The following is a 19,770-nucleotide window of genomic DNA, read 5'->3' on the forward strand; positions in this document are numbered from 1 at the left end:
CGACAGTTTGTTACCACGAACTGTTTGATTAACTGTTAACTAATGTCTATCTATCTTGTGTATCTATCTTATAATTTGTTGTTCCGTCTAGCCGTCAAAATTCTAAGTATTGTTAATTTTTTTTTGATTTCGTAATTTGATATATCTTTCTACTGTCGGTGCAAGGTGTTCACTTTTCGGAAAAACAATTTCGTAAATAAGAAATTACTCTCGGAGAATATGTCTAGAAAGCACAAGCACTTGCTTTCAAGGAAATTAAAATCGAGACAGATAGCAGAAGAAAATGTTATGAATAAGCAAAATTAAATTCATCCAAGAAACTCACTTCAAAATTGAGTTACTTGATACATTTTCTCTGGTATTATTATTTAGTGGATTTCCAATTCAGAGGTTTACTTTCTAGATTTCCAAGAACAAAATTGAAGAATAGTGTACCTGCTAAAAACAAAGAAATACCGTTTGAATTGAATTTGAATGGAATTTATTGAAAAAAGACAAAACAAGAAATATATCACTGAATACCAAGATCAACGGTAAATTACACACAAAAAATAACAAATAATTCAACATAGTATCCCTCTATGGCCAGGAAAAAACGGAGGAGAACAAAATCAAGACAAATTTAGACAAATACATTCATCTAATCGAAAATTAAATTAATCCAAGAAACTCACTTCAAAATTGAGTTACTTGATACATTTTCTCAGGTATTATTATTTAGAGGATTTCCAATTCAGAGGTTTACTTTCTAGATTTCCAAGAACAAAATTGAAAAAAAGTACCTGCTAAAAAGAAAGAAATAACGTTTGAATAGAACTTGAATGGAATTTATTGAAAAAAGACAAAACAAGAAATATATCACTAATTACCAAGACCAACGGTAAATTACACACAAAAATAACAGATACTTCAACGTAGTATCCCTCTATGGCCAGGAAAAAACAGAGGAGAACAAAATCATGACAAATTTAGACAAATACATTAATCAAAAATTTTCCGATTAATAAACTCACATCACCAAACCAAACAATACCCCCCCCCCCCAAAAAAAAAAGTCCAAGATAGGCAAGGGAGTAATGCATGCAAGTTGTTTATTGTTTTATAAAGTAGAGTTGTGAGAAAGAGTCAAACTTTAGCGTAAAGCACGGGGCGTTGAGGAGGGGACAACCCCTTTCATATACGGAATAATTCCTGTTCGTTTTAAGATTTAATGTCACTCCTTTTTTGCAGTTAAGAAAATTGTTTTTGTTTTATTTGATCCTGTATAAGAGTCCTTGCTTCATCATACAGTTTTGAAAGTGGTTTCAGTGATGAATGAAAAGTTGACATCTAAATAATAGAACAGTAGGAAACATAAGGCTGAACTAGGGCGTAGAATAGCAGTCTAAAAAAGGCCCTAGACTGTCAATCATTTTGATCAAAAGCTTCCGTCAATCGATTGACTCAAGCATGATTGACCGTCTAGGAACCTGGTTGACGCTCTTGATTTTTTGGGTCAAAAAATACCCGTCTCATTTTTTCTACTAAATGCTTTGCTTAAGGTATTACCAGCCAGTAACGTTTTCTTCTATAATATATTCGGGAGTCAATATTTGTTCATTGGCTTCAGGAAAGTTGTTTATATTGCTAAACCAAGGGCGTATCCACAAACTTGGTCTAAATTAAGCTGGGGGATTAAAGTCAGAAATGTGGTTCTGGGAAAGGAGTGTCTTATTTTTGCTTAACTTGCCTAAAATTTTGTGGAGAAAAAGAAAAACAAAATATTAACAGCTACAAATGTGGCGTGTTAACCAATATTTGATTTTTGTATTAGGGGCATATTTGTCAAAATCCGAAAGAGGATGTAACGATTAAAAAACATGAGGTTTCCATTTAGCGTTTATAACATTTTTTTAGTACTGGAGTCCTTTGGGAGGGAGCTCAGGCTACAACCCTCTTTCCCCCTTTTTCCTTCAGTGTGTCCCTCTACCATACCCTCCAATTGTTATTCCTGAAAAAGAAACTTTTTGTATTCAACTCCGATGTCAAGAAATATTAGTCTTTTAGGACAGCCCCCAAAGTGTTTTTTTCTGTGTATTATGTTGCAAGGACCAATTTCTTCTTTAAAAATAACAATTTCCAAAAGCATGACTTCTCTTTATATATCTAATCGATGAATCCTTTTCTATTGCGTTTTTTCAATAACCAGGAAACAGTAATATTACTTTTCTAGAAAGATATTGGAACAATATTGCGAAGGGTGGGCGAACTAATTACAGAGAGACAAAGCACTTCCCACGCTATCCAATTATTGTATGATTGTTGTTCTTTCTATGACAAGAAAAAGATTGGAATTATCTCTTCTTCTTCTTTGATGCATCCAAAGAGTTTGAACACTGCGCCGCCAAGAGCGCCGCCTCCAAGTGCGTCAAATGCAAGACCAGGGGCTGGTTGCCTTCCAATCACTATTGACCCTTAAAAAGGGCACTAGAACTTCCAATTTTTTCAATAAATGAACCCCATCCAAAGTTTATACGACCACACATTCCATAAAAACCTTATATGCCTCCCGGGCAATAATTTAAAATCCTTGTCCCTTGATCTGGGAGGTTTTGTTAACCCTGAAGGCATTTTCATATGTAATTTCAACTATTTTTCACAAAATGGCTATCTTACAGTTTCAATCAGATGCGTTTCGAGAAAAGATGAGTTCGTGGGGGGAGGTTTACACATGAAATGGAGGAGCTTTCAAGCCAAAATAGTCAGTATGAAACATAGAGTAAGCAGGATAGGAGTTAAAAATTCCTTCGTTTTGTCAAACTTCACACTTGCCTTGTCTAGAGGCGAATGCAACGTCTCTAGACGCAAGTCTACACAGTTAGGGTGATAATTTTGCAGACTCCCAAGACATGGTGCTTTGCAGCTTCGTTTAGCTATCCTGTGTTAAAACATAACCTTTTTAAAGTGTGAAGATTAAGTGGCTATGTTTAATATTCTTATTAGCCTGTGAATTTTTTAAATAAATAATCCGTGTTATTTTCCAAGAATGGAAGAGATTGCACTGCGACCTGTGATACTTTTTTTGGATGAAAGGTTTATCTTGTACATAGATACAAAAGGAAAGATAGACAACGTTGGTGTATCCGCTCCTTCGTTTATATCTCTCAAAAATTTAATAAATTGGAATTCACCTGAAATTGCCAGAGACACAAAATTCTACGGTTGCTGGAAGAACGAGATCGCAAACAGAAGGAGAGATTATCCTAGTGTTCCGCAAAAATATCAGCTCTGATCAACTGTTGAAATTCACAGAAGAAGGCCCCATTCCCTAATTATCGAAAAATAGGGTCACTACGTCCTAACTTGAATATTGGAGATTGGAGACTGTGAGATATGTGGGTGCAGCCTTTGCTAACGCAGTCAAGCAAGCAATAAGAAACGCGATACCTGATCAAGACATGATATCACATAGAATAAGCTTTCACATTAAGCCCCTTCTCTGAAATATCAAGATGTATGTGATTTTGTCTGGAGCTGGTCTATAACTTTAAGCTCTCGGAACATGCTCATTAACCACACGTTTATGGCTGATGCAAAACGCAGTATTAGCTTAAAACACCTCTTTTCAACCTCTCGCTCTCTTTTCAGTGCTTAACGCTAGAAAGTTTAAATCCCATGGAAAATGCAATTGTTTGAACAAATGAGATGAGGCCGTTAGATTAAACCTTTCAAATGATGATATTTTCTCTATTTGATCGATATCGATTGAAGCCTCTACAATCCCAGAAGTAACTTAATTAGAAAAATGCAAATCCAACACAGAAGTCGTGACTAAGTGACCCGACAACGAAAGCTTATACCAAGAATTTTCGATCCCAAAATAAGACGCCATAACTTTCTTTCTAATTTTGTTGAAAACTTTCGATCCCAAAATTCGCTTCGATCCCAAATAAGATGCCATAGCTTTCTTTCTAATTTTGCCGAAAACTAACTTAGAAGCCTTATCGGAGAAATAACTTTCTTTCTAATTTTGTCAAAAACTTTCGGTCCCAAAATTCGATTCGATACCAAAATAATACGTTATAAACGTTATACAAAGATTATTCGATCCCAAAGTAATATGCCATAACTTTTTTTCTAATTTTGTGAAAAACTCTCGATCCGAAAATGCGATTTGATTCCAAAATAAGGTGCCATAACTTTCTTTCTAATTTTGTTGAAAACTAAGTTTGAAGCTTTATCGGGGAAATAACTTTCTTTCGATTTTTGTTGAAAAATTTCGATTCCCAAATTCGATTCAATCCCAAAATAAGACGCTATAAACGTTATACAAAGAGTATTCGATCCCAAAATAATAGGCCATAACTTCCTTCCTAATTTTGTTAAAACCTCTCAATCCGAAAATTCGATTAGATCCCAAAATAAAGTGCCATAACTTTCTTTCTAATTTTGTTGAAAACTAAGTTTAAAGCCTTATCGGGAAATAGCTTTCTTTATAATTTTGTTGAAAACTTTCGATCCCAAAATTTGATTCGATTCCAAAATAATACGTTATAAACGTTATACAAAGAGTATTTGATCCCAAAATAAGACGCCATAGCTTCCTTTATAATTTTGTTGAAAACTTTAGATTCCAATTTTGATTTGATTCCAAAATAAGACGCCATAACTTTCTTTCTAATATTATTAAAGACTTTTGATCCTAAAATTCGATTCGATCCCAGAATAAGACATGATATATGTTATACAAAGAGCATTCGATCCCAAAATAATACGCCATAACTTTCTTTCTAATCTTGTTGAAAACTTCCGATTCCAAATTTGATCCCAAAATAAAACGTCATAACTTTCTTTCTAATTTTGTTGAAAACTAAGTTTGAAGCCCTATCGGGGAAAAAACTGTTTTTCTACTTTTGTTGTAATGTCTTTCGATCCCAAAATTCGATCCGATCTCAAAATAAGACGTTTTAAAAGTTATACCAAGAGTAATCGATCCGAAAATAAGACGCCATAACTTTCTTTCTAATTTTGTTGAAAACTATGAAGCCTTATCGGGGAAATTTCTTCAGCTCTATGTTTGTCTTGTAGCACGCAAACTTAAAGGAGGTATAAACTGAGTTCGGTTTCTCAGTCACGGCAAATTCGATTAGCAAAATTAGAAAGAAAGTTAAAGACGTTTTGCAGTAAAAAAAGAGAGTCTATTGAATTGTGATGACAATGGGTCCGTTGCAGACCCAAAGGCATCAATTACCCAAATTTATTTTGGCGATCCAACCTTTTAAGATGATTAAATAAATAAGATTGATTTAAAAAAAAATCTTTATGTATCTGTTCATCCATGGGGTATGAGGATAATAATAGAAATAATTGAAAGCAAAATATCCAAGCCCCCCCCCCTCACACCTTAATAATATAATCTTTTGGCATCGTATATCTACTTTCTTAGTGATTTCTGATATCATTCTATCAACATTGAAAACGAATCTCTAGGCTCTCCTTCCCTCAAAAGTCCGACCAACCCCTTCTCCATCGTCAAAATCTGGAGATGGCACTCTAGATATAATTACAAAAGAATGTCTGAGCTCCTCTTGAGATGGCTAATGTTTACAACACACACAAAAACAGGTATTAGACTCGTGAAAAAACAAAATTGTAACTATAAGCTTTTCACTCTTTTTAATGGCTAAAATGTAAAATGAAAAAAATCATGACTTTAGTGGCTCAAAATTTGACTTATCACCAAAGGGTAAACATAACAACAGGAAAAAAATGGAGTACTAAAAACAGTGCCGCCTTCTAACACACGCTTAAGGAATATTAAATAGCTCGCGGAAATACATCAAAAGAGTAAACCAATAGACTTGGAGCACATTTTTTGACAGGGAAGCATAGGACTGCCATCTCTCTTTCCCTCTTTAGCAATAATATTAGGTGTTAAAAGATCAAAATAATCTTAAACAAATTGCTGAGCTTCATCTCTTTACCCCCGTACTCTTCCCACTTATTGAGGTTCTGCCAGAGAGCTTCAGACGTGCTATGAACGTTCTAATCGAAGCACGATACAACTAAACAAGTATGTGAACTCTTTCTCCCTCCCCACCGCTACTTGACCATTGAAGTATGAGACAGTTAAGGGTCAGATGCCAAGGGACGTTTAGAATCACTGAAATATCCCTGAGCTTCACCTCCCCAACGCCTTCTAGACCTTCTGCTTGAGAGGGTTATATATGCTATAAGTACTTAAAAGCACTCCCCTCTCTCCCCACCGCTTCTTGACCATTAAAGCATGAGACCGTTAAGGATCAGATGCAAAGGGACTTTAAGAATAGCTGAAAGATCCCTGAGCCTCGCCTCCCCAACGCCTTCTTTACCCTCTGTTGGAGAGGGTTATATATACTACTAGCTGTTGGGGTGGCGCTTTGCGCCACCCCAACACCTAGTTGGTGGGGGCGCTTCGCGCCCCCCCCCCCCCCAAAGCCCCCCGCGCGCGCAAGTCGTTACGCGCCATATTAGTTACGCGCCATTGTAGTTGTGTCCCTGTGTCCCAAATAGATATAGATATATATATATAGATATATATATATATATATATATATATATATATATATATATATATATATATATATATATATATATATATATATATATATATATATATATATATATATATATATATATATATTTTTAACTCCGTAAAGCTTGCGAATGTACAACATTCCTGGCTGTCCCATTGTCTGTGCATATAAATAGATTGTCAGGTTTGCCGACTCTTGAACATGCAACATATAATTGTCCATGGGAAAAACAATCTGTATTCAGATCTATACCTCATTATTCTAATGATTGCCCTTGAGCTTTGTTGATGGTGATTGCTAATCGAACATTCCCTGTGTCCCTGTCGTCATTTATATATCCCCCTGTGCCCCCGGCGTCCCCGTTGTTGTTGTTTCCCTGTGTCCCGGTCGTCATTTGTGTCCCGGTGTCCCAGTCTGTAATTTCTCTTTGAGTGTCGCGGTCGTCATTTATATTCCCTGTGTCCCGGTCGTCATTTTTGTCCCGGTCGTCATTTGTGTTCCGGTGTCCCGGTCTGTAATTTCTCTTTGAGTGTCCTGGTCGTCATTTATATTCCCTGTGTCCCGGTCGTCATTTGTGTCCCGGTGCTTTGTTGATGGTGATTGCTAATCGAACATTCCCTGTGTCCCGGTCGTCATTTATATTCCCTATGTCCTGATGTCCCGGTCGTCATTTGTTTCCCGATGTCCCGGTGTGTAATTTCGTCAATCAACAAACAAGACGTCAGCCGACACACAAACATGACGTTACTCGACACACACACACACACAGACAACTTATTTTTATATATATACTAGCTGTTGGGGTGGCGCTTTGCGCCACCCCAACACCTAGTAGGTGGGGGCGCTTCGCAACACCCCCCCCCAGGCCCCCCCGCGCGCGTAAGTCGTTACGCGCCATATTAGTTACGCGCCATTGTAGTTGTGTCCCTATGTCCCACCTGTGAATATAGATATATATATATATATATATATATATATATATATATATATATATATATATATATATATATATATATATATATATATATATATATATATATATATATATATATATATATGTTTTTAACTACGTAAAACTTGCGAATATACAACATTCTTTGCTGTCCCATTTTCTGTGCATATAAATAGATTGTCAGGTTTACCGACTCTTGAACATGCAACATATATTGGTCCATGGGAAAACAATCCGTATTCAGATCTATACCTCATGATTCTAATGATTGCCCTTGAGCTTTGTTGATGGTGATTGCTAATCGACGATTCCCTGTGTCGCCGTCGTCATTTATATATCCCCCAGTGCCCCCCGGCGTCCCCGTTGTAGTTGTGTCCCCGTGTCCCGGTCGTCATTTGTGTCCCGGTGTCCCAGTCTGTGATTTCTCTTTGAGGGTCCCGGGCGTCATTTATATTCCTTGTGTCCCGGTGTCCCGGTCGTCATTTGTGTCCCGGTGTCCCGGTCTGTATATACACTAGGTCTTTTTTTGGTCTTTTTTTAGGTTTTAGTTTTTTACCTTTTTTAGTTTTTTTAGTTATACCTCATGATTCTAATGATTGCCCTTGAGCTTTGTTGATGGTGATTGCTAATCGAACATTCCCTGTGTCCACGTCGTCATTTATATATCCCCCTGTGCCCCCGGCGTCCCCGTTGTAGTTGTGTCCCTGTGTCCCGGTCGTCATTTATATTCCCTGTGTCCCGGTCGTCATTTGTATCCCGGTGTCCCGGTCTGTATATACATTCGTTTTTGAAATGGTATATGATGAAATAAATTTTTGTATTTTTCCCCTTTTTTTCTTTTTAGTTTTTTTTTGTTTTTACTTTTTTTTTAGTTTTTTTAGTTTTTTTTCTTTTTTCTTTTTAGTTTTTTTTTATTTTTATTTTTTTTTAGTTTTGTTTTTCTCCTTTATTTTTCATTTTTTTCCTTTTTTTTTTTTTTTTTTTTTTAGTTTTTTTAGTTTTTTAGCTTTTTTAGTTTTTTTATTAGTTTTATAGTTTTTTTTCTTTTTAGTTTTTTTGTAGTTTTTACTTTTTTTAGTTTTTTTAGTTTTTTTTTACTTATGTCCTGGTCGTCATTTATACTCCCTGTGTCCCGGTCGTCATTTGTGTCCCGGTGCTTTGTTGATGGTGATTGCTAATCGAACATTCCTTGTGTCCCGGTCGCTTTCTCTTTGAGTGTCCCGGTCGTCATTTATATTCCCTATGTGCCGGTGTCCCGGTCGTCATTTGTGTCGCGATGTCCCGGTCTGTAATTTCGTCAGTCGAAAACATGACGTCAGTCGACACACAAACATGACGTCACTCGACAGACACACACACACACAGACAACTTATTTTTATATATATAGATAGATAAGCACTTAAAACAAAGCGCAATGGCCTCCCCCAAAACTCCTTCCCACTATTCTTTTTCCACTTCAGGGCAACACGTTCTGATTTTCAAACCACTTCCTTCATTTGTCTAGGAGTGCGTAGCAAACCATCAAAAGAAGCATTTCATAATGTGGATTATGATGTTAAACTTAAGTTTTTGTGTTGTTGTTTTTTTTTTTGGGGGGGGGGGTTGAGGCATAGTTTCAGATAGACGCTTATGTTTTTCTTCGTAGGTTTAAAACAGCCTAGGATAATTTTCATCCCAATTAAAACTTTACTTTGGAAGGCATTAGAAACAAAGTAAAAAATGAGGTGTTTATAGTAAAGGTTATGACGTCACATTTTTAGTGTTTAGTGCTTTTTTAGTTCTTGGTGTTATTTTTCCCATTTTCTAACCTATATTTTTCCTCGTGGTTTCAAAACATTTCAGAAAAATTTCAGCCCAAATGGTCCACGTGCTTAGGTGTACATTGTAAAAAAAAAATAAACAAACAAAGCGTTTTATATTATTAAATATAAAAAATCCAAAATAAGGTAAAGGAGCGACATCGCAAACTTAAAACAAACTGAAATTATTCTGTGTGTGAGTTAAGCTGTCCCCTCTTCGATACCTCACTTTCGACCTTAGACCTAAGGTCCTCCGGTACCATAAATGCCCGTCGAAGAAGCCTCTCTACTCGTCCCGGAGCAATGCTGCAGTGGTGACATCTCCACAGGTACTAACGAAGTTTCAGCCGTCCTCAGATCTCGGTCAAAAGTTTGCGGCAAAGTGTTCTTTGGACGACCCCGTCTTCTTCTGTCGCCTGGTTTCCAGTCGTAGGCTGTCCAAGGAAGGCGGCCTTCTTTCATGCAGAGTACATGTCCTAAATATGTCCACCTCCTCTTCTTTAGAACAGCAGTAATGACAGGTTGGCCAATTCTATTACGAAGTTCAGAGTTACTTACGCTCTGTTGCCAGCTTATATTGAAAATTCTCTTTAGGCACATATTTTCGAATGGAGAAGTATACTTTTTTCAAGCTGTTGATTCATTTTCGAGCACATATTTTCCTCGTGATTTCAAAACATTTCAGAACAATTTTCATCCCAAATCTTTCATGCGCTTTAGAGTACATTGCAAAAAGACAAAAAAAAACTTTTTATTGTATTCAATATAAACGATTCAGATGAAGGTAAAGGAGCGAAATTGCAAACTTCAAATAAATTGAAATTATTCTGTGTGTGAGTTAAACTGTGCCCTCCACAATCCCTCACATTTAACCTTAGACCTTAGTTCCTCCAGTGCCATAAGTGTCGCATAGGGCGTCGAAGAAGCCTCTCCACTCGTCCCAAGGTGATGCTGCAAGGGGTGACATCTTCCCATTCAGGTACTAACGAAGTCTTGGCCATCCTCAGATCTTGGTCAAAATTTTGCCACAAAGTGTTCTTTGGACGACTCCGTCTTTTTCTGTGGCCTGTTTCCAGTCGTAGCCTGTCCAAGGAAGGTGGCCTTCTTTCATGCAGAGTACATGTCCTAAATATGTCAACCTCTTCTTCCTTAGAATAGCACTAATGAGAGGCTAGCCAGTTTTATTACGAACTTCAGAGTTACTTACGCTTTATTGCTAGCTTATATTCAAAATTATCCTTAGGCACATATTTTCGATTGCAATAATTCTATTTTCAAGCTGTTGATTCATTTTCCAGCAGTCACTAGCGTAGAGAAGTATGGAGAGCGCATTGCTATTGAATAGACGTAACTTCAGTCGTAAAGAATATTTGCTGCTCCTCCAAAGGGGCTTTGCTCTGTTAAAAGCTCCGGTTGACTAACCAATGCTGCGTTTGTTCTCAGACATTATTGCGCCATAACAATCGGTCCAGCTACCCGGATATTTGAAATCTTTCACCTGTTCTATATTTGTGTTCTTGTGATGCGGAACAAGTGGTGAGTATCTGCCGCTTCTCAAACCATGCTGCTCTTCTTGCAGATGTATATCTAGTGCATCTCGAATCCAGTACAATATAGTACTAGTCAATAGTTTTCATGATACTGGTAGATGGTTTATACCCCTCCAATTACCAAACATCATTGTGTCTCCCTTTTTGAAGATTTTCACCAGTATCCCCTTGATCTATCCACTGGGAATCTTTCCTATATTCCATACACTGGTGAAAAGGGCAAGCCACACTGAGAGACATGTTCTTATTGAATACCTAAGCATTTCTGCTGCTATGCCAGGAGCTCGTCTTTTTTTTAGATTTATTGCTGCATAAATGACCCAGGTAGAGCTTGGCAGGTATGTTTTGATGTCGAGCTGTAAAAATGGGGTATCAGGTACATTTTGTCGGTCACTAAGTCTCGGTGTATGGAACTGTTTCTCGAAGTGGGCAGCCCACCTTTCGTCAAATTTATGTGAATCTGATAAAATCACTCCATTCTCGTCGCTGACATAGGTGATTCTACTGCTCTATTTCCCAACCTTCTCATCAGTTAGACGGTAAACAGCTATAGAATCACCCTTTCTAGCGGCTTCTTCTGCTAAAGCAGCTTTATATTCAAGGAAAAGTCTTTTATCTTTCCAAGCACTCTTTTTAATTTATGTGTTCTGTTACTTGTGAAGTATCTGTGAAGCTGACTGTGAACTCTGTGTGTCAGCAGCCAGTAAGGTCTGCTTAAGTACCTTACGTTCGTCAATCAACTCCCACGTGGTGTCGGAGATCCACCTTTCTTTCCGTTTCTTCCTGAAACTCAGCTTTTCTTAAGCAATTATATGATATAAACTCTTCACAGTGTCCCACTTCCTTTCAATGCTTTCTGGTTCGCCTGCTTCCACTACTAGGGCATTAAACTTATTTTTTATAGTCATACAAAACTCTCTTTGAACTTTATCGTCATGCATTTTTTCTGTATCATAAGGCATCATAAGGTGACTCATAAGGTGTATCCACGCAAATCTAAAAGGCTTGTACGCCACCTACGAGAGATCAGATAATGATCTGTTTGGTTCCAAGTTGAGCCGTCTGGTGACGCCCAAGTGTATTTATGCACTGTTTTGTGATCGAAAAAACGTCCTGCAACAAAGAGATTGTTACTTCGCGCATAGTTTATTAGTAATGCGCCATTTTCATTAATGTCACCAAGTCCATGCTGTCCTAGAACTTCAGGACAATACTTTTTATTATTACCTACTTTTGCATTTAAGTCACCTAGAACACAAACTCCATCATGCTTGGAGGTGTCTTTAGTGACGGCCTATAGTGTTTCGTAAAAGCTGTCCTTTAAATCCTCATCCGCCTTATTTGTAGGCGCATAGCACACTATAACTGAGAACTTGGAGTGCTCTGTAGCGAATTGAGCTAAAATTATCCTTTCACTCACAGGTCTCCATTTAACAATAGATCCATGAGCTTCGGGGACATTATTATTCCTACCTCTGACCAATGATGAGTGTCATCACCACTGCAAAATAACAGATATCCATCCTGTAAGTTCTCTTGGTCCATAACTTTTCACCGAATCCAGGTTACAGGGGTAGCTAGCAATCTAGTAAGAGACAATGACGTCCGAATGTAAAAAAAAACAACAAAATAGCCAATAAATCCTAAAACGAGAGTCAGATCAAAGAAAAAGAAGTACACCATTAGAGCCACCTTGTCCAATACCCCTGTATAGGAAACTAACTGTTCTTGGCTTGAATAACAAGGAAAATACATTGGTTTGAAAATCAAGAAAAGTGGCTGCAACCACGATATACTGTATTAAGGGCGTTTTTGTTCTTTTCCTCAGCTAGCGGGGCAGTGGAATATCGTATTTCACTTCGGGCTAGTATGTCAATATTGTACAGTTTTATCTCTCTGAGCACTTACCCAGTCTTTGATAACTGACTCCTAGTTTTCACTTTTAACACTGAAGTTTAATAACGTTTTACTGAGAGTATTTTTTAGCATAGTAAGTATAATTTGTGGATAACTGCAAGAACTTAATTTACCGATTGCCTTTCAAATCTTTTGAACCGTTGAGTTTGACTTCACAAAGTCTGATGTTTTCAATATTAGATTCTTAGAAATGATAGCTATATAAGCTTCATGAATAACCAATTTATTTAATACGTTCATTCATTGCTTTACCGAGGAAAATTTTTTCCTTGAGCAATCCGTGTTTAAAGATTTTGTCACAATACTACGACTACTTCTACTACTTAAACTTGCCGCAGCACCAAGCCACCTGGGGCCAACCGAGTTGTATATACTCTTCCTCCATCCCAATCTATTCAACGTTTCTCTCTTTACACCCTCTGAGGAAGTTCTCATTTTTCTAAAGCTTTCCTTAGGACATCCTCCAGCCCCAACCGAGGACGACCTGCTTTTCGTTTAGCCCTAGACGTTTGGCCGAAAAAGACAATCTTTGACAATCTGTCGTTCTTCATCAGTAGAGTGTACCCTAGCCAGTTCAACCTTACTTTCATTATAGCCATAGAAGGCGGGATTGAACCACACTTTTCACATAGCCTTGTGTTAGAGATAAAGTCAGTCAGTCGGGTACCGAGCACAATTCGTAGACAATTTCCCTGGGAAGTATCTAGAAAATCTTCCTTCGTTGTTCGAAGCACCCATGCTTTAAAGCACACATGACCACTGTCATCACTGTAGCTTTCAATATTTAATTATTCGAATTTTTGTTCGCTGATTTATCTTCCAATTCTTCCAGACTTTATTCAACTGTTAAAAATCCTGGGTTTTGGTTATTCTACATAAGTGAAACTGTCCACTTGATCGATCTTTTCGCCAGCCCCGTCACCTTTTCATCTATAAAAACACCCTGAGCCTTGGCTATTCTACTTTTAACATCTTTCACTGCTCCCACCGTCTTTACTGATAATACTACCTATGGACGAGAAGCTGCCCACCTCATCAAACTTTTCGTTACCTAACGTCACTTTTTCATCTTAACTTATTCCTAGCCTTTGAAGTTCCATGTATTTTGCTAACACTTTTACCCAGGATGCTTGAATCATTAGCATAATCTAAGTCCAGGAAAATTTTACTTTCCCATTTGATTCCAAATCCTCCTTTTAATGCTAAATATTATAATGTACATATCGTAATGCTTAATGTCTGATATATATTACTACTCTTATATTTAAAAAATAGCGTTATGTTTTACGAATATTTAAAATATTCGTCAAAGAAGCGAATGTTGTTTCTCCGAAAAAAATCCGTTAATCGTTTCAAGGTCACTTCTAAAGAAAAAAAAAAACTTTCGCATGCAAACCAATAAGGTTTGCGTACCGCAGGCACCGATCTCCTGATGCTCTACTCTAGATCAAGAGTACTAGGCGTGATTGGGGGCAAATCTCCAAACTAGAACCCGGCCAATATGGATATTTGGGGCCTAATATCGATTTATCGGTTTCGTGTCGATAAGATACCGATGTATTATGCTAATAATATCACCTCCGGGAAAAAACCTTACCTAAAGTTTTAAATTCCTCATTCTCTGTCCATATTTATACGTACATGCTTTTCCCTGGTAACAGCCTCCCAAGGAACAGCCTCAATAATTCACTGTCGATTCCAAATACTAGAATCGTTTGATTTTCTTTACCTTTTCTGATCAGCGGCTTCTGAGCATACAAACGAAATGGTGGATATTTGTGGAAGTAACAAATAAGAAAATAAATAATCAAAGAAGCCACTTTAGCTACATAAACACAAATACTTGAAAATATGATTGAAAGAAGCATAAGATATCAATTGAAACTGATTATTCAAAACCCAAATTTCAACAGCGGGACTTGGAATTCTAATCATTCACATAATAGTGTGAAAACTTTACATTCATATGACATGGTCTCTTACAAACGATTTGATACAAGGCAGGCTGAATATAGGGGTACAGCTAGAGTCTTATGTCTGGAGGAGAGATTTAAAGAATGTGTCGACAAAATCGTCCAGTATGCCGACAAATGCAGACACAGGCTAAATATCTATGATAAATAGGCAAATTTACCAAAGTGTTGAAACGCGACAGCGAAACCTTGGAACTTCCCGCCTCAAAACATTCCCTCTCTCCCTTAGCTGCGCCCCTGACTGGATATCATGGTTTTATCTGATTGAATCACCCGTGCAAGTGAACAATTATTAAACAGAAATGAATGGTTCATTGTATTCTGTTTAGTTGTTTTGGTAGAAGATTTACGTTCTTGAAGTCACTACACATTTAGAGCATTGGTGCACAAGGTGTATATTAACACGTATTGAAAATAAATTTACTTTGACTTCATTTGACTCATTTCTGCTGCTCTCTCCATCATTTAGCTGGTGGCCCCGCGCCCAAAGACCGGACAAGCAAAAATTTCCTGAGGACATCGGGTACCCTCTTCTGGCATAGTTGTGCGTAAAAAAAAGTATATATATACCTGGCGATAAAAACGATATCTTTCCCGATATCCGATAATGACATTGACCGTCATATTGGCCTGATAATATCGGTCGACCGAAATATCGGTCGGGCCCAACTCCAAACACTCCAAGTGTTTTCCCCTCGATTCCTTTTGGTAAACCTTGAAGCTGGGCGGAAAATAATGTAAGAAAACTATTCATTTGCCAAGCACTACAAGCTAAAGATTAGAGAGAGAAAAGAAATAGAAATATAGAAGAGAAAGAAATATAGAAAAGTTTTACCTTAATGTAATCAATTTTGTCAATAATGCTTCCTTCCTTTACTCTTTTGATAAATGCATATCCCGCTCCATTATCTGTGATTGTCAAACCAAGAGCATCTTCTGTTTTTGTAATCTCTATTTCCTTTGTTTGACCTGTAATAAGAGTTTCTATAGCGTTCCCCAGAAAGAGAACTTTCGCTGGAAAGTTCTTCGGTAGAATATCAAACATTCCATGGATTTCCTTGGAAAATGGGAAGCAAAACTTCAACGAATAGCCACGTTAATTTTATTTATTACCAGGGGCAAAAAAAACATACGATATTGCATCCAAGGGTCTTAGATATTTAAATCTTGAAATGGAAGTGAAGCTGAGCTTGATTTTTTCATTTTATGTCAAGTATTTTTTGACATTTTATGTCAACTTGACATTTTATGTCAAGTTGTTGTTTCTTAGCACCCTGCCCTTTGTATATAAAACTATTTGAAAGAATTTGAGCAACTTCCATACTGATTTATTTTTAATTCAATTAATTTAGTAACTAATTTAGCACATTCACCTTGATATGCATAAATTTTACTTTTATATAAGTAAAAGAAGAACTTAAAATTAAATTTAGTTTAAAAAATGGGTGTTGTTAAATTCAGTGTTAAAGCACCAAATACATCAAAGTAAACACATTTTTTGCTCCCTAGATAGACCTATCTTGTTTCTGAGCATGCATTAAAACTATAACTTTCTGAGATTCAAAATGGGTGGGGGCGAGGGGGGCATTTGATCCCACTAACTTATTTTGCCTCCTCCTTGATTTAAAAATTGCCCTATCTTGAAACTTTTTGATTAAAAAAAGCGTCATTGGTAATTCTATTACAAAATTTAAACAACAAAGTTGTCCCTCCAAGACTTGAAAAATAGATTCTCCCCCCATATATTTTTGTGAATTGGCACCATTGTTATGACGTGACGATATCATCATGCGAAGGAAACCAAACCAAACCATAGTATTGCTCTCACGACATGTAGTCGAAGGATCCTTAGAGACAGTTCTTGTATATTCTTATTTTCCTTTTGCAAAACCTTACATTCACTTTTAACCAGGATAAGCGATATTTGTCTCGGAAGTTGTACAAACATTGAATTAAATTATTTCATTTTACAGTAAATTGGGCAAATTACCAGCATTGTTCAAAGTGAAAATTTCTCTCAAATAGAATACATATTTCTAGAGCAGTTTCTAGGCTAAGCAGAAGGCAAACAATGGTAAGCAGTAGGCTAAGCAGTATGCAATCCAGTAGCATTCCATTTCTCGTTGAATGAACATCTCTGCTGTGCATTACTTGTTAGCTAGTACATTGGGATGACGTGATGATATCATCATGCGAGGACCGATGTAACCTTGAAGCCCCTCACCTGTCATTGGCAAGAGCCAAGGCTTCAGTGAGGGTAGGGAGGTGGCATCAAGTCATTTTGTTAGTAGCCTATCTATAAACATATCTACTGTGTGGTTTAGGCTTATATAAAGAGATACAATGCACGATTAATCTTAATTCATCGAACTATGTCTTTCCCCGAACTTCAGGAAAAGGAAAGCACTTTAATAGAAATAGAAAACGAGAAATATTCCCATGTAAGTCTCGTTTAAAACAAAAGGCGGGGCAAATTTTCTCTGGCTCCCAACGTTTTGTGGATAACTTCAAATTTAACAAATCTTATATATTAGAATCACTAGAAAAAGTGGATTATTTTAGTTTATATATTGCTATCAAAAATTATTTTTTAGATTTTGAATACTATTAGAAAGAGTCGCTCCCTACTTACAGTTTGTAACCATGACGGTTAAATATATCAAATATTAACATAAAGCCCAAATTTTGCATTTCAATCGCCGATAAAAAGCTCCTTGTAACACTTGCCTCCCCCCTCTCAGGAAATTTGCTGAAGGTACTCATTATGCTCCTCCCACTTTTATGCCCCATCAAGTGTATGAATATGTTTTTTATGTCACAAAGAAAACAATTTCCTGCAATAAGAAAGGCACTATCACCACGCAGCGCTTTTATTCATACTTAGTCCAAGTGAAAGGAAATTAGTGATTAGTATCTGGCTACCCCCCTCCCTCTAACACTCTTCTATATTTGGATATTTGTAAAATTTGAGCATATAAAGGCACTTTTTTGAGGCATCAGCCTCCCCTCCAAGTACATTATGACCCACTGGCCCTCCCCCAAAATAGATGATGATCATTTATGCATAACTCTACATAATCTTACCAAATCAGGTGAATCAACTTAGTTAATAGAAGCTTTAAAATAGATATCATTGCTTGTTCGGACTACGTGACTCTTTAGGGACAAATGCGCCAGTGTGTAGCATCCTACCTCTGAAACTGAGAAGCTCAATATAAAGTTTTTTGATAATTTTAATTTGATTGATTATCTCAGAATTTTCAATCGATAGCAATTAGGTCCTATTTGGAGCGCAAAGAAAACATCAGTTTGACAGAAAACATCACTTTGCTGTGGCAGAATCTTTTTGGCTAAATCAAAAGGGCACTCGAACTATAATCTCCGTTCAAATGAGCCTTCCTCTGATTTTCTAGGAAAGGCGGTTCGATACGATAACCCCTGAAAAATAACAATAAACAAACGAACACAAACACACGCATCCATGGATCTTTTCGAAAAAACGTAAATTTCACACTTTCATGATAAGAGTTTGAAACCTCTATAATGAGTTTTTTTCTGTTCTGAATTTGATGGTGCATCTTTTATTATGATTGCTTGTCCTTTTAGGGGTCATTCCCCTCTTTAAAGGAGATCAGGAAAATGTTTACAGGATCTTATTTCTTGATGAATAGCATCAAAATGGATAACGTTTATTACTTGGAATCAAACAGTTTGTGATAACGAACTATAGTAAGGAGCGACCCGGCTCAATAGTAACCCAAACCCAAAAAAAACGGAATTTTGAGATCATTAGTTGCATAAAAAGAATTACATTTTAATGCTGATTTTAAATATATAAGTTTCGTCAAGTTTAGTCTTACCCATCAAAAGTTACGAGCATGAGAAAATTTGTCTTATTTTAGATAATAGGGGGAAACACCCCGTAAAAGTCATAGAATCATCACAAAAATCTCACCATCAGATTCAAGGTACCAGAGAGCCTTGCTGTAGAAGTTTCAAGTTCCTATCTACAAAAGTGTGGAATTTTGTATTTTTTGCCAGAAGACAGACAGAAGACCTTTTTTCCTCTGGGGTGATCGTATCGACCCAGTGGTCCTAGAATGTCACAAGAGGGATCATTCTAACGGAAATTAAACGTTTTAGTGTCCTTTGTAAGTAACCAAAAATTGGAAGGCACCTAGGCCCCCTCCCACACCCATTTTTTCCCGAAGTCACCGGATCAAAATTCTGATATAGCCATTTTATTCAACATAGTCGAAAAACTTACTAACTATGCCTTTGGGGACAGCTTACTCCCCCACAGTCCCCGTGGGAGGGGCTGCAAGTTACAAACTTTGACCAGTGTTTACACATAGTAAAGGTTATTGAAAACTGTACAGACATTTTCAGGGGATTTTTTTCGGCTGGGAGGAGGGGTTGAGACTTCCATGGAGGAATTTGTCATGGGGGATCAAAATTTCCATGAAGGGTGCGCGGGATTTTCTATAATCATTTAAAAAACAATGAAAAAATAAATATGAAAAAAAATTTTCAACTAAAAGTAAGGAGCAGCATTAAAACTTAAAACGAACAGAAATTATTATGCATATGAAGTTTTCACCACCTCCTAATACCTCTTTCTTTATGCTAAAGTATTTTTTAGTAATTTCAACCATTTATTATACGGCCTTTGTGATTCAGGGGTCATTCTTAAGGAATTGGGACAAAATTTCAGCTTTCGTGTAAAGGACGAGGTATTGACGAGGGGGCGAATCCTTTCATATACGCGATAAAAACATACGAATATAAAAGTTCGTTATGGAAGCTAATTCGCAAGTTACGTATATCTTTTACTAATAAAAACGTTCGTAAAAATAGTTCTAGTTGCCTCTTTAAGTAGCCAAAAAATTGAAGAGCAGCTAGACCTCCTCCCCGGAGGAGGACGAAAATGCAAATTTCGTTTTAATTATTCATGTGCGGAGAGCCACAATCAAAACATGCATTAATTCAAAAACGTTCGGAAATAAAATTAAAAAACAAATTTG

General features: G+C 37.0%; 1 protein-coding gene across 3 annotated transcripts in view; it reads right to left on the minus strand.

Moving 5' to 3' along the window:
• Positions 1-19,770, minus strand: part of LOC136039282 (PDZ domain-containing protein GIPC3-like) — a 108,560-nt gene that overhangs the window by 44,417 nt on the left and 44,373 nt on the right. For all 3 annotated transcript variants that reach the window (XM_065722863.1, XM_065722865.1, XM_065722864.1), the window contains exon 4: positions 15,582-15,715. In XM_065722863.1, coding sequence (XP_065578935.1) covers positions 15,582-15,715 — 134 coding nt within the window. The remainder of the gene's footprint in view (positions 1-15,581; positions 15,716-19,770) is intronic.

The sequence above is a fragment of the Artemia franciscana genome, chromosome 19 (assembly GCF_032884065.1).
Source record: "Artemia franciscana chromosome 19, ASM3288406v1, whole genome shotgun sequence".
NCBI lineage: Eukaryota > Metazoa > Arthropoda > Branchiopoda > Anostraca > Artemiidae > Artemia > Artemia franciscana.